Source organism: Galeopterus variegatus, unplaced genomic scaffold, assembly GCF_000696425.1.
Source record: "Galeopterus variegatus unplaced genomic scaffold, G_variegatus-3.0.2 Scaffold1881, whole genome shotgun sequence".
Classification (NCBI taxonomy): Eukaryota; Metazoa; Chordata; class Mammalia; order Dermoptera; family Cynocephalidae; genus Galeopterus; species Galeopterus variegatus.
In genome coordinates, this window is record NW_007727992.1 from 240,017 (window position 1) to 255,157 (window position 15,141).

Below are 15,141 nucleotides of genomic sequence, written 5' to 3' on the forward strand. Positions count from 1 at the left end.
GGGATTTGGGTCAAACTCAAACATTTTTTTTTTCCCTCTCCTTTTTTTTTTTTTTTTTTTTTTTTCTTTCTTTTTTTTTTTTGTCTTTTTTCGTGACCGGCAACGGATCGCAACCCTCAGTGTCGCGCCCGTACCGGGCCGGGACCAGCCACGGGATCGCAACCCTCAGTGTTGCACCCACACCTCGCTCAGCCAGTGAGCTACCGGTCTGTATGTGGGATCCGAACCCTCGGCGGGAGCGCCACTGCACTTCCCAAGCGGCGCACTGCAGCAGTGCACCACCAGGCCGGCCCTCCATCTCCTTTCTGTTATCTTGAAGACAGTAGGGAGCCATCAGAGGCTTTAGAGTAAGAGAGTAATTTCCACTTCTTAGTGGAAAGACATGTTCCAAAAGTTTCCAGTTTGGGAGTTTGGAGGAGAGAGCGACAGTAGACACAGGCAAGCGCGGTGGAGGTATCGAGCAGCGTGGGAGAGGAGGGGCCGAGGTCTCTTCACCCATGTGGAGCTTGACGTGAAGGGAGAATTCGTACTGGAGAAGTCGGGCTGGAGCACAGAGATGTGAGGACTATAGATCCTTACTGGAGAGCCTCCCACAGAGAAATGGCCTCGCGTTAAGAACTAAGCTTTGAGGAATGGTGGTGTCACAGCGAGAGCTCAGGACCTCACCCCGATGCCCAGGAAAATGCCCGTTTTAAGGGAGCAGATGAAAAGGTCCCGAGAGGGAAGGAGGAGTCAGGATGGGCAGAAGGATAACCAGGGCAGAGAAAGCAAATGGAGAAAATGTGCCTTCTTTAAAAACATCTTACCGTTGCCGGTCACGAAAAAAGACAAAAAGGAAAAAAAAAAAAACATCTTAGAGCTGGCCAGTTAGCTTAGTTGGTTAGAGTGCGGTGTGATAACACCGACGTCAAGGGTTTGGATTCCCATACCTGCCAGCCACACACACACAAAAAAATGGAATAAATCTTTTCCCTTTCTTTTACCTTTCGCAAAAGCCTTTGAATACTAAACACTATCATTTAAAACTAACCAGAAAGATTAGTATGTCATTTTGTGTAATTAACACGTATTGAATCATTCACCTAGAAGTAGTGTCTTCGGTGAAAATGATTACCATGTGCTTAATCATTTAATAAGATGTTTTAATCCATCTGCATTCAGGTGTCATAAGTGTGGTGTTTGAGGGTTTTTTTGTTTTTGTGGGAAGCTGATAAACCGGAGTGTTGCTGCATGAGCCAGATGCACTCCGTCTTATGTGTTAACAGCTGTCCACTCGTTTGCTGATATCAAATCTGAAGATGAATTGAACCAGCTTTTCCCTGAGGCCATTTTCCCCGTGTGTCCAGAGGGTGGGGACACTTTGGAGGGATCCATGGAACAGCTAAAGAAGGGCCTCGAAAGCGGGACAGTGCTGATCCAGTTTGAGGTAAGAGGCTCCTACACCCGACTCTCGTGGCCTGAGCCACGGCCACAAGGCCTGTCAGGCTGCCCAGCTGCCGGGCTGACATCCCAGAGGAATGTCATGGAGACAGAAGCCCTCAGCTCCTGATCAAGTGATTGTGTGTTCCACAAAGCTGAAGCGCTCCCCCGAGTCACTGGGATAGCCGTGGGAGGCCTGTGCTCACCATGGGGTAACAGGGACAGAGGCAGCCACCCTCGCAGGCACAGCTTCAGAGCAGCAAGCGGTCCTCGCAAACGGGATCAGGACCATCTCCTGTCACTGAACTCTGTGTCACCCTCTTGTTCTAGTAACATTCGGTAGTCATGGAGAAACGTGTCAGAAATGAGGAGGAGGGACTCAGAGCATGTTTCGCTGCCAACACAAAAGCTCAGAACTCTCAGCAGTAGAAGGTAGTGGAGGGGCGGTGTGGGTGAGCAGCCCAAGGAGTGATGAAGCAGCCACACTGGGACCCCAGCAGCTGCACTCTGTCATTTGGGGCAGTCAGTGTCATTTCATGAGGGCTTTGCATCTTGCCCGTCCCCCACCACCCTCACCAACATGAATAGAAACCAAAGTGCAGTCCTGTCTCCTCCAGGAGGGACCTGAAATCCATAGGATTGAGACTGTGGACAAAGGCACACACAGAGACGTTTTACAAAACACAAGAGGACCAAAGGAGACTCAGTTTTTAAGTCAGTTTTACCGATCACTAACAGAATTAAAATAAAATGTGTTCATCTTCAAGATGTATTTAAGGTAGAAGAAAACAATAGTTTATGCTAAAAAGATACTAGAAGAAAGAGACAAAGAGGCATAAAAACAGACCAATGAAAGAAAACAGATCATGATTAACAATAACATACACAGTCTGGGCTCATAAACTACGGAAGAGAGACGCAAGTGGGATTCAAAAACAGAAATCAGCAATGCATTGTTTATTAGGAAGCCATGTAAAGGAAACAGACACAGAAGCAAAACTAGGAAACTTGTCAAGTGTGGGACTGAAAAGTGGTTCAGGAAAGCACGAGTAATATGAATATTGAACAAAAAAGAATGCAAAGCAAAAAGCTTTGAGAGCAAATCTTATTTTATGATGGTATAAGGCATAGAATGCGAAAATATATTAGAGCAATGAGTGTTGAACAGCAGTAGAAAGGAAAGACCCACAGGTGAAAAAGTACAGGTAATCGACTCCCCCTGCCCCTAGCAAAATCAATAGAGAATTTTAAACTTTTAATTAAACACCTTGACAGCAGATAAATAAAATGAAAAATAAGTTCATGTCTTCTGGAAATGAAATCTGGATGAGAGAATAGTAACAATATAATTACTTGGGTAGAACTGATGGACATATACTGAATATTATACTGTACAGAGGGAAATAGTCCTTTTTAGAGGCCTGAAGGAGGCTGTATAGGTTTAAAGTTTAAAAAGAAGAAAATGTAGAGGTTATGTTCTCTGGCTTGCCTTACAAAAAAGTTCACAATTGAAATGTACATTTTAAACAATAAAACTCATTAATATTTTTAAACATTCATCACAATAATTGAAACAAGGAAGAACTTAAAAGCCAGTCACGGGCCGGCCCGGTGGCGCACTGCTTAAGTGCGCCGCTTGGGAAGCGCGGCGGCGCTCCCGCCGAGGGTTCGGATCCCACATACAGACCGGTTCCCGCTCACTGGCTGAGCGAGGCGCAGGAGCAACACCGAGTGCTGCGATCCCGTTGCCGGTCCGGTCCGGTACGGGGGCGACACTGAGGGTTGCGATCCGTTGCCGGACACGGAAAAAGACAAAAAAAAAAAAAAAGCCAGTCACATACTTTATCAGTTTTATTCTTTTGGTATTCGAGGGGATGTGAAAGGGGAAAAGCACTGTAGAGTCGTTCGTTCATTCATTCATTCAGCAAGTGTGTCTTAGGTGTTTACCAGGTAAATAGCTAGCTGGGGTGTAATGTAAATAGCCTGGCTGGGATGGACAGCACAGCAAGGAATCCTGGGGGATGTCTCCAGGTGATGGAAATCCTTCAACCCAGCAAGAATTGTTTCCCATTGATAAATGGTCCACAAGAAGGCGCTGTGGGCTCTCGCGGAGGGAAAGCTCAAAGCCTCGTCTTAAATGGTGCTCATGAAGCCTCCTCCACTCATGTGGCTCAGCTTTGATGTGTATTTTACATATGGGAATCCCCCAGAAGATTTTCCTTGAAAAGTGTTCATCAACTTTCTTAAGTTTAAGAGAAGACTTTAGAGAGAAGTACTCACCCTGTCCCCTACCTGTGTTTTTGAATAGCATTTCTCAAAAATTTCTCTGACCACTTGTATGGAAATCACCTGGGGAGCTTGTTAAACGGGGGCCCAGCCTATAGTTCCTGACTCACCCACGCTGGGACGGGACCCAGTTATTGGTATTTTTCACAAGATCCCTGGAGGTTTTTTGCTGCACAAGCTGATCCAGAGGATGAGAGGTAACGACGGTACAGAACTCTTATCCCTCTGCTAGCCACCTGAAATCTTATCTTTGGATGGCATATAGTATAAGAAATATACTTTCTTATATTGGAAATAAGAAATGAGTTGGTAGTTAGGGACCACAGTGAGGTACCCCAAGGTCCTGGAATGAGAGAGCAAAGAATGACCTCAGAGCTAAGTGATGTAATCTACAAGCATTGGATCAAAGCCACGCTGTCAGCTTGTCAACAGGAGGGTTCCCGGGCATATCTCAGAAAAGAAGCAGTATTGGTCCCCTCAGGGTGGGCTGGGAGAAAGACTCCGAGAAGCGGCAATAGTATAAGAAATGAGGAGCATGTACATTATAGGGTTAAATTTTTAGTATGGACATATTTCCTTCATTTAGCGTATACATTTTCTAGATATTTAGTAGAAAAACCTTCTCTTTAAATAACATCTTTTGCAGAATTCCAAAAGACAGAATCAGAGAAAAGCAGATGAGATGTGCTCAGTGATGGAGCTGGTGGGGTCCACAGAGCCTGGCTCCTTCAGTCTTCCCTCACTGCCCCCCGAGGACCCCTGGGCTCAGTGAAGCATCACATGGAGACCACTAGTGTAGACAGGGAACAGCGTCTTACACAGCTGCTAGAGGAGAGGAATGCGAAGGGACACCGAAGACAAAAGGAACCTTAATGAGGATGTCCTGTGTGCCAGGGGTTTAAAGGGCATCATCATACATAATTCTCACAACAGCCGTGTGTGGATGCTGTTGTCATCTCGATTATAGAGATGAAGGGACAGAGTCTCAGACAGATTAAGTAACCTCCCCAGGGTCTCACAGTAAATGGCACAGCCTGATTGGAACCCAGGCAGGCTAACTCAGAGCCTCTTCTCTTAACCTCTGTATGACCTTTGGAAACTACAAAGTGTCGTTGAGCTGTGAGGGTTGTTATTAGAACAGTACAGCATCAGAGCCCGAAAAGATCTGAGAGACTGTCTTGCCCCATGGAGCGAGACAGATTTTAAATCCTGGCTGCACCCCTCACTTCCTGTGTGACCTCGGGCATGTCTCTCAACTTTTGTGGCCTCTTGTTTCTCCATCTGTAAATTGGGTATCTTGTTGGTTGATTGTAAGGGTTAGATGAGATAATACTTAATGCATTGTCTGGCACATAGTAAGAGTACCATAAAAAGTAACAGCTGTCATTATTATTATTATAAATAAAGAGTGGCTCCAAAAGTCTAAAGAACATGTCCAATCTCCGCACAGGAAGTGGTTGCATTGCGGTGGGTTTGGAACTGTGGGCCACCTGACTCTAGAGTCCTGGCTGTTCTGTTCCTCCAGAGCTGTTGGCAGGTGGGCGGCTCAGCTGATGGGGGCATGCTCTGGATAGGAGCAGGAAGAAGGGGCTGTTCCCCAGCAGGGTCCCCAGCAGGTGCCCACATTTCCGCCTCTGTGACACAAAGGGCCTGCCCTCAGGTAACCAGCCCGTAATTCCTCCTGTGATGGAGAGCTGGTTTCCAGCAAAGCTTGCTTTGAAGCTTTTATTCATTAAGGGAATTCCCCCATCAATTCCCATGGTATTCAGTAAATAATTACAGACATGTTCCAGAAAGCATTTGGTCCCAGCTGTAACAAAATCACACAATAATAATTAGCATTTCGATAGCACATTGGAATCTACCAAGTGTGTTTCACATATGTGGTCTCAGTTGACTCTCACAACAGTTCTGTGAAGTAGATATGACCAGAATTGTTAGAATTGCTGTTTTAGAGGTGGAGAAAATGAGGCCCAAAGAGGCTAAGGGACTTGTCCAGTGTCACTCCCTAGTCAGAGATAGAGCTAGGATTGGAATATGTATTACAAATAAAAATCTAGCTCATTGGCAGCAACTCACTGTTGCCAGGTGTGACCCAGCTCTTCACCCAGCCTCCAGTGCCAGCCCTTCCCTCCAATAGTGACACTCTAAGCTGCTCCCATTTATGATTGGCCTCCAGCTGCCTAAGTATTGTACTGTGTTCAGCCAAGGGAGGGTGTTCCCCCTTCTCTTGTGTAAAGGAGCAGACTTGTGGCTCACGCTGGCCTCAAAGTTCATTACCATCTCCAGGACACTCTTCAGTTCAGCTGTAGACTCATTCATTTCTGAGAGTAATTTATGGCTTAATCTATGATTTGCCCGAGTTGAGGTTTCTATTTAGGCAAGGGGAAGGATACGCATTTGGTGCAGACTTTTCTTGGGTAAAAGCTAAGTGTGGATGCTAACTTGTCGAAGGACCCTTGTGTCCATTCTCATCCAGTGACCAGGTGACTCACAACTTCCCTGTTTCCTTGCCCACTGTCAGTTAAGACCACTTTGGAGATTCATGAATGTTGTTGATAGAAAATGAGGAGCACTGCAAGGGAATACCCTGTCCCTGGATTGATAGATTGGAGCAGTGGCTGCAAGAGACCACCAAAGGTCATGTCAAACTCAGATACCCTCACCTCTCCCACTTCAGCATCATCCAGCTTTACCAAAACCAAAAACCATCTTCTGTCTTCTCCCCTGATTATCCTTACCTCACTCCTACATTGCCCATTATAGGAAGTACCCATTAGTGTCAAAACAAGTGACTCACTGGTTCCTGTGATAATTAGAAAAGTTGTGTTTGGGAGGGCAAAGGTAGGTGAAAACTGTATGAAAGGTTTAAACTGGCACATGTAGAAATTAGGGAGGGCAATTACACCTTCAAGATTAGAACCCATTCCTAAAAAGAATGCATTTTTAAAAATGTTTTTAAATAGTTTTCCAGATAGCTTTTTTTTTCTTTTATTATGAAAGGAAAATGTTATCAATATAATGTGTCTGAGATACACAGGACAAACTGGGAGCTTTGGAATGACTGTGTGTGCAGCCTTCACTCTTCCAGTGCCAGGAGCCCACTTAAGGCAGTGCTGCCTCATCGTGTGTTTAACCATGAAAGGGACCCTGCAAGACGTTATTAGATATGCCAGCTCTAGAATGTACATCTGGGACCGTGCATTGAAGGTAGCACTATGGAAGGTCCCAGAATTACTAGCAACAATTTCAATTCAGCAGACCTTTAAGGGGAGACAGGTCAAGTCCAAGTCCCCTCTGCACAGTGTCTCTTGCCCTCTGGCTGGGTCTGGTACAAAGGAAAGGAGATGTTCCCAGGGTGGAGGAGCTGCCCGTGAGTACTGAACTGTGCATTTGTGCTACAAGAAAACAACTCGGGGCCTTTACAAAGAATGAGTTACCCTTAGCTTATTTATATGGCACCAAGTCTGAGAAAGCTGCAGCTGCCATTTCATCATGTTTTATTCACGTAGTTTGCACCCTTTTTTTTTTTTTTTTAAGCAACAGATCCCATTATTTCTTCATGCTATGAATTTTTATTGAGCACCTACTATGTGCCAAGAGCAATGCTGGCTTGGGGTTTCTGGTAGTGAACAAAAGCAGCAAGATTCCTGCCTGCATGAAGAGAACAGCTTCGTGGCTAAAGCTGCCCTGGAGTGGGCTGCCCTGCAGTGCGCTGCCCTGGAGTGGGCTGCCCTGGAGTGCGCTGCCCTGAAGTGGGCTGCCCTGGAGTGCGCTGCCCTGGAGTGGGCTGTCCCTGGAGTGGGCTGTCCCTGAAGTGGGCTGTCCCTGCAGTGGGCTGCCCTGGAGTGGGCTGTCCCTGGAGTGGGCTGTCCCTGGAGTGGGCTGCCCTGCAGTGGGCTGCCTTGGAGTGGACTCTGGGTTATTGTCAAGGGCATGAAAGGGAATCTGTTTCTGCTCTTTGTTCTCTCATTACTTGTGGTCCCCTCAACTCTCTTCCCACACCTTGTTTTTTTTTCTGTCTTTTCCCTTTTTCTTCCCCCTTCTTGGGTACTCAGCCTTCATGAACTCCAGTGAGAATTCTGCATGTATCTGTTCATACAGTTGGTGGAGTGCTTCCTTTTGCAGTGCTGGGCCTCGCCAGCATCCTCTGGTTGGAGCCAGTTGGGTGTCTATAGCCCTCATAAGGAATGTGACTAGATTTCACATCTTTGGTTGAGTGAGAAAGGTGAGGAGATCAGAGTCATCTCCTGGTGCCCTTTCTAATGCTAGATGACATGTTCAAAGAAGAATGTTCAAACTATCAAACCGTGTCTTCTGATCCATCCCACCCGTACTGCTCTGCAGAGCATCAGCCCCCACTGTTCAATTTTTTGTCTTTGGAGGCCAGAGCGGGTGATATTGATACTGTAATTTAAATCCAGTTGTTTCTTAGCAACCCCTCTCAGCCAATCTTTTTATAATGTTCAGAGCTTCTTAGAACTATACTCTGATAGGATGAAAACAAAGCATTATAGGAGATAAAAATTAATAGTTTTCCATAAAACTAAGTGGTTTTCTAATCCCCTAACATTGTGACCCTGCTTCTCAGCCTCCTGGTTACCCTCATTCTAGGACAGAATGTAAGGGATCTGCAGCCAGGAGATCTTGTCTGCCTCACACACCTTTAGCCCAGGAATACAGGAGCAAATTGTATTTTTCCAATGAATAGTTCTTTTAAAAGCCCTTTCTCAAATTCTGGTCAATATCATAAAGCTTTAACTCTTTCCTCTTGATCCCTGACCATTCCAGAAAGACATACCTGTGTTTCCAACACATAACTTACCATTCTACCACCCTGTTCTAAGAGCAGCGCTTCCACACCGAGCCTGCCAGGAGCCCACGGGGTCTAGAGAAAGGTCCATAAATCGAAGGCACTACAGAACCAACTCTTTTATTTTTTTGGTGGGGGGGTGGTGTTGGTGCAGGGATTGAACCCTGCACCTTGGTGTTATCAGAACCATGCTCTAACTGAGCTAACTGGCCAGCCCGGAGAACCAACTCTTACACTTCAGAAGCATATGTAGGAATCCTGTTTGCCCTGAATTACTTCAGTCCTGTTCAGTGTTGCCTGTGCAACAGCAGATGTAAATGTGAGTGTGCTGTCAAACCTTCCAAAGGCCAAAAACATCTTATCTTTCATTTGTTCACCCAGCTTTTTGTAAAAACTTTTTCTAATTTTATAAAAAGATTTCCTTTGTGTTGTTTATTTTTGTCACTCAGTCATTTGAAATTTAAAAATAATTCTCCTTGTGATCATTCAAATAATGCAGAAATAGCAAAAATAAAGTTGTCTCCTGACCCCCATCCCCTTCAATTTCTTGCTCTTTGTTATAATTTACAAATAACAACTTGGTGTGTATCTTTCCACACTAGTCCCAGTGCTCATGCAAACGTATTTTATCTACATGTATAAGTACACACACAAGATTGTGTATATACACATTATATACACTGTGTATGTTTGCTGCTATTATATAAATGGGATCACCGTTGTGTTTTTAAATAACTTGCATTCTTCCACTTAAAAGTAGATGAATGGACATCATTCTAAACCTGTACTTTTAGTCTACCAATACTCTCTTTACAACTAGCACAGAATTTTGTGTTATGATTGTATCATAATTTAAGTCAATTCTCCCTGCTGGGAAATATTCAGGCTGTTTCCAGGTTTCTGTTTTTCCGTAAATAAATATTTTGCTGCAGGTAGACTTCTCTGACGTGTATCTTTATGTGTTTCTGTTGGATAAAGCCCAGACTGTGCATGTTCAAAAATTTTAAAACACTGCCATAGTACTTTTTTTTTTAAATTTATTTTAGTACTTCACAATCCTATCAACAGATCATTACTGCTGACATACATTTAAAATCTTATGGTAATTAAAGCCTTTTGCTAGTCTGCGTGCCTTTCTGCTAGACCATCTGAAGTTGATGGCATTTACATCTTCGTTATTGGAAAAAAACAATCTCTTTTTACCTCTCGATTAGCTTTACTGATTATGTTCACATAAGTTCACCTCTGAGCAGTTAATCAGTTAGGGTTAGGTAAATTTGACTGACTCAGATATCCTTCTGCCAGAGAGTCAAACCAAAACCTCCAATAAATCGTGAATTTATTTCTAGAATGAGCTCACAGTGTCTATTAAAGCCTGCAGATATTTAAGAAGTTGTTCAGTGGCTGCTTGATTGTTATGAACTAAACCTGTAAAAATGATCAGGAGCTGAGCTCTTGGAGAGTTTGGAAACCCTAAATATTGGTAAAGGTATAAGGTATGGCAGTATTATTATGACCCCAAATCACCATGTTAATTCTCTTCCGCCAAGTTCTATGCAATTTGTTTGTTTAACAGGAGACAGACAGACTAACAGAAGCCCGTTTACAAAACAATACAATTCGCAAAAATGTAGGGGGAAAAATAATGTTCAGCATCCCTATTCAGATTGCAAAGACATCTTAGTTGAGGATGCTGATCACAATTTGGCGAACTAAACATTCTCATCCATCCCTGTAGGACAACTTGATTGTATGTATCAAAGAGTTTTATCCATAAAAATATGCTTTGCTGCAGTAATTCTATTCTTAGAAATTTCAGTAATTCTATTCTTAGAAATTTATAGAGTAAAAGAATTTTTTTTTTTTTTTGTCCTTTTTGAGACCGGCCGCACCGCGCTCAGCCAGTGAGCACTGTGAGCGCACCGGTCATCCCTATATAGGATCCAAACCCGCGGCGGGAGCGCTGCTGCGCTCCCAGCGCTGCACTCTCCCAAGTGCGCCATGGGCTCAGCCCAGAGTAAAAGAATTTAAAACAGCCTAATGAGAAAGTAAGATAAAGTTAAATTACAGTAAACTACATTATTGAGCCATTGAAAGTCGTGTGTGTGGAGAATATTTAATGACATGGGGAATTGCACGCTATGTAATAAGTAAGGGGAAACAGTCTTCAAAATTATGGCAGTATTTCCCAGAACCACTTCTTATGAGTTGCTGAGGCCTTCTATGGCCAGATTTGCTTGAGAAATGCTCAGCTGATCAGAATTAAAACAAGTTTATGCATTTTAAGATTTGTCTTATTGGAGATTCATAGAACATATGGTAAGTATTTCCCAAATTTCTTTGAGTTTGAAATTTTTTCTAAGGAATACCTATTATCTTATTTTAGGACACTTGGGTTCCATAGAACATAGTACAGGAATTGCCAATATGTAGTTCAATCTCATTTTTTGTTTTTTAAAATGTAGTGTATATACAAGGGCACTCTATGAATCCTTCCAAGAACTTGAAGACTACTCGTATGTATTATATGTATTTACATATATGTTATCCACAGGGGATTGGTTCCAGAACCCCCCAAGGATGCTCAAGTCACTTATATAAAATGGCCTAGTATTTGCATATAACGTATGTACATCCTCCTGTGTACTTTAAATCATCTCTAGATTACTTATATCTACTACAATGTAAATGTTATGTAAATAGTTGTACTGCACATTTTTATTTGTGTTATTTTTTATTTTTTTCCCGAATGTGTCTGACCTACATTTGGTTGAATTCACAAACATGGAGGGCTAACTTTATACTTACCTATATTTGTATACATGTAAGCACAGAAAAATAAGCTGGAAAAAAAAATATGAAGAGGTCATCTCAGAGTTGTGAAATTACTGATAATCTTTTTTCTTTATACTAGTTTGAATTTCCTAAATTTTCTGCAAAAAAATATAGATTACTTCCAACATTGAAAAAAAAGTTGTTTTTAAATTCCCATACAATTAATAAAAACCACTGGTGAAAAGGTCTTACCTCTGTTGTTCAAAGTGGGGGAAACAGTTGTGTAGAAAAGAAAACACAAGCACTGGAGTCAGGTCTGATTTCATCCTCTTGTTTGTGATCTTGAGCAAAAAACATTTATTTAACCTCTGGCTCTCACTTGCAAAATAAGAATACTATTAATACCTCTCACAGAGCTGTTGTGGAAATCGTGTCAGGTCCTGTACAAATGTGTCTAATATGTGCTTATAGATATGCAAAGACTCTTTTATTTGAACATTTTGGTAGTGATTATATATATAGGGAAATACCTCTTTTAATGAAGTTTACTATGTATTGGGACTAAAGCTTTTTACTGTGGAAAATACACTTATGAAATGAATGAAATGCTCATGTTCTTAAGCAAAGGATGTGGTTCACTCTACTGCATTGGAGGGAAATGGTTTTAGGCTAAATTACATGATTTCCATTTAATTTTGAGTCAGAATTCTTTTTTTCCCCCTCTATTTGCTTTTAGCTTTTGTCAAGTAATTGTCATAAAGATAAGGTTTTACATACCATGGTCTGTCACTCAGACCCCTTCCTATGGCTTTTTTCCAGTAATCCTCAAATTTTAAAAAAGTATTGAAGTATTTCTCATGGAATTGTAGAATTTCTTATTTGGAAGTTTTTCTTTTAATATTTAATCACCTTAAAATGTTAAGATTTCAGTGCCATGAATGGTAAACTTTATTGTTCCAGTATGTTTTCACACTTCCTTCATAGAAATAGCCATTTTTTGCAATGATCTTTTACTTCTGTATTTGTCATATAGCAACTCTACAGAAAGAAGCCTGGTTTGGCCATCACGTTTGCAAAACTGCCTCAAAATTTGGACAAAAACCGGTATAAAGATGTGCTGCCTTGTGAGTATCTGGCCCAAATGCCTCCTCGCCCCCCTACACTGAGATAATGTTTCCCTTTTTAAAGCAGATTGTCTTGTATTCTGGAAGGATTTTCAGTGTGTCTGTAAACACCACCGCCTTTATTGCAGCCATTTCAGACTCTGAACTGTTGGGGAATAGTGTTTATGCTAATGAAGCAAGAGCTGCAGATGGGGCTGGGAACTGAACTCTTGTTTACTTGATATGAAAAAAATAACGCTCAGAATAATTGGTAAATTTTTCTCTCCCCCACAGATGACACCACCCGGGTATCACTGCAGGGAAATGAAGATTATATCAATGCAAGTTATGTGAACGTAAGTTAGGACTCTGGGTATTAAGAAAGAGCATATTCATTGTTGTAACAAGGGTGGTAGTGGCCCGTGTGGTGCTTTGAGGTTGACAAAGTGCATTCCTGTTCCCCACCTCGTTTCAACACCACTTTGGCCATGTGAGGCCAGGCAAAAGAGGCTCATTTTCCAGAGGAGAAAACTAAGATTCAGAGAGAGCAAGTAATTCGAAAAGTGACAAAGCTAACAGAAGATGGGACCAAAATCCATTCTGTATTTCTAACTCCATTGTCCGTGCGCCTCTGTACTGGGCTGCTGCCATTTAGGTGTTTGTTTTTCTTTTTTTTCTTTTTTTTCTTTTTTTTTTTTTCTCCTTTTTGTCTTTTTTCGTGACTGGCAATGGATTGCAACCCCCGGTGTTGCACCCGCACCTCGCTCAGCCAGTGAGCGGCCGGTCTGTATGTGGGATCCAAACCCTCGGCGGGAGCGCCGCCACACTCCCAAGCGGCGCACTGTAGCAGTGCGCCACCGGGCCGGCCCCAGGTGTTTGTTTTTGCCAGTGGTATGTTTGTAACTTTCTGTGTTTTTCCCCATCTTATTAGTGTCATCTGCCTAAAAATAAAAATAAAAATAAAATCTCCTCTGTATATATAACATGAAAAGAAAAAGTAAAAGGTTTCACATGTTGTGGGAAAAACATTCATTCTCTCTCTGAAAACGCATCTTGGGCAACTCAGTTGGCCTCTCTGAACTTCAGTTTCTTCATCTAAACTCTGGGTCAGCAAACGTTTTCTCTAGAGAGCCAGATAGTAAATATTTGGTCTTTGCATTTAAAATATAACCATTTAAAAATTTTAAAAACCACTCTTAGCTTGCCAGGTGGCAGGCTGATTTGGCCCTCAAGCCACATATCGTCTGCCAACCCCTGATCTAAACAAACTTTTTTTTTTTTTTTGGTGGCTAGCTGGTATGGGGATCTGAACCCTTGACCTTGGAGTTATCAGCACCATGCTCTCTCAAGTGAGCTAACCAGGCATCCCTAAACAGACAACTTCTCAGATTAAGTTTTCAGGTTATAGCAAAATATCAAGAACTACCCTAATAAAAATTGGTCTGATCAGTGATTCAACTTATTCCAAAATGTCTGTAGGATTCATTGACCCTCACTCAACATTCTTGGTGCCTTAAAAGCAGAGCATCAGAAATTGTAGGGGCAGCAGCACCACGAAGCCCAGTCTCTTTGTGTTACCTCAGGTTTGAGGAAGCCATTAACCCAAACACCAATGAAACCATGAGTTAGGAGCCTCCGTTTACCTTCTGCACCTAAGAATGAATGAATCACAGTGTCAGTCCAAAGCTCAGCAGGTTCTGAGTGTTCTTTCATAAAAGGACTCAGCCCAGAGGGGAAAAAGTAAAAATGGAGAAGGATGGGAGAGAGACATTGCAATCTGAAATATTCATTTGAAAACATTCTAACATTTAATGTCACAATTCACCAATTTAATGATAAAAGCATTGCAAGTTGCAGAAAGCAAAGTGCAGCAAGAGTTGTTGGTATAAGCCTGTGTGGTTTATGCTTTTAAAAAAAAGTAAATTAATTTTGCTAGAAAATTCTGCATAAGGAAAGACTTGGGGGCGGAGATTGGTATGTATTGCTGAAAATGCAGATAACCAATATTGACTATATTTAGAATAGACCGATGAAAGGCTTTTAAACTCTTTTGCCATCTTGCAGGCACATTTGTGAATTTCGCCTTCTGAGTATCATACAGTTTTATCTTAGAGATCTAATGCTAGTGTTACTGTCAAATATTTTTCAAGGATTTTTAGAAATACCTTTTTCTTTTATTGTTTTTTCTCTTCGCCCTGAATTGATAAAAAGAGATTTTTCTGGTGTGATATCAGTTAGCAAGTAGGAGAGTTTAAAGTCCAGTTTCCTGTCTTCCTGGTGGCAGTAACAGATTCCGATGCCTTACCAATCTCTTGGCAGATGGAAATTCCTGCTGCTAACCTTGTGAACAAGTACATCGCCACTCAGGGACCCCTGCCGCATACCTGCGCACAGTTTTGGCAAGTCGTCTGGGATCAGAAGTTGTCACTCATCGTCATGTTGACTACTCTCACAGAGCGAGGGCGGGTAAGTGGCTTAATTTCCAATTCAAATGTGTGCACTGTCACACTGTGCTCTGTGGAACATGAATCGTGGAGCTGGGAAGAGTCTTAAATGTCTCCCAGTCTCGCCCCCATGTGACCTGTAAATCTACCATATAGAGCCACCATTGGATGTCCCCAGTGATGGGAAGCTCAGCCCTCCCCTTACCCACTCCTGGCTTGGATCCATTATAACAAGTCAGAAGCCAGCTCCTCTGACCTCCCCTCACTTGCCCCAAAACGCCTGTGTTGGCTGTGACCTCTC

The 15,141-nt window shown here is 42.6% G+C and overlaps 1 protein-coding gene across 1 annotated transcript in view; it reads left to right on the forward strand.

Moving 5' to 3' along the window:
* Positions 1 to 15,141, forward strand: part of PTPN3 (protein tyrosine phosphatase, non-receptor type 3) — a 114,740-nt gene that overhangs the window by 87,643 nt on the left and 11,956 nt on the right. The window contains exons 19-22 of the mRNA XM_008579420.1: positions 1,266 to 1,426; positions 12,327 to 12,417; positions 12,691 to 12,752; positions 14,716 to 14,862. Of these exons, the coding sequence (XP_008577642.1) occupies positions 1,266 to 1,426; positions 12,327 to 12,417; positions 12,691 to 12,752; positions 14,716 to 14,862 (461 nt within the window). The remainder of the gene's footprint in view (positions 1 to 1,265; positions 1,427 to 12,326; positions 12,418 to 12,690; positions 12,753 to 14,715; positions 14,863 to 15,141) is intronic.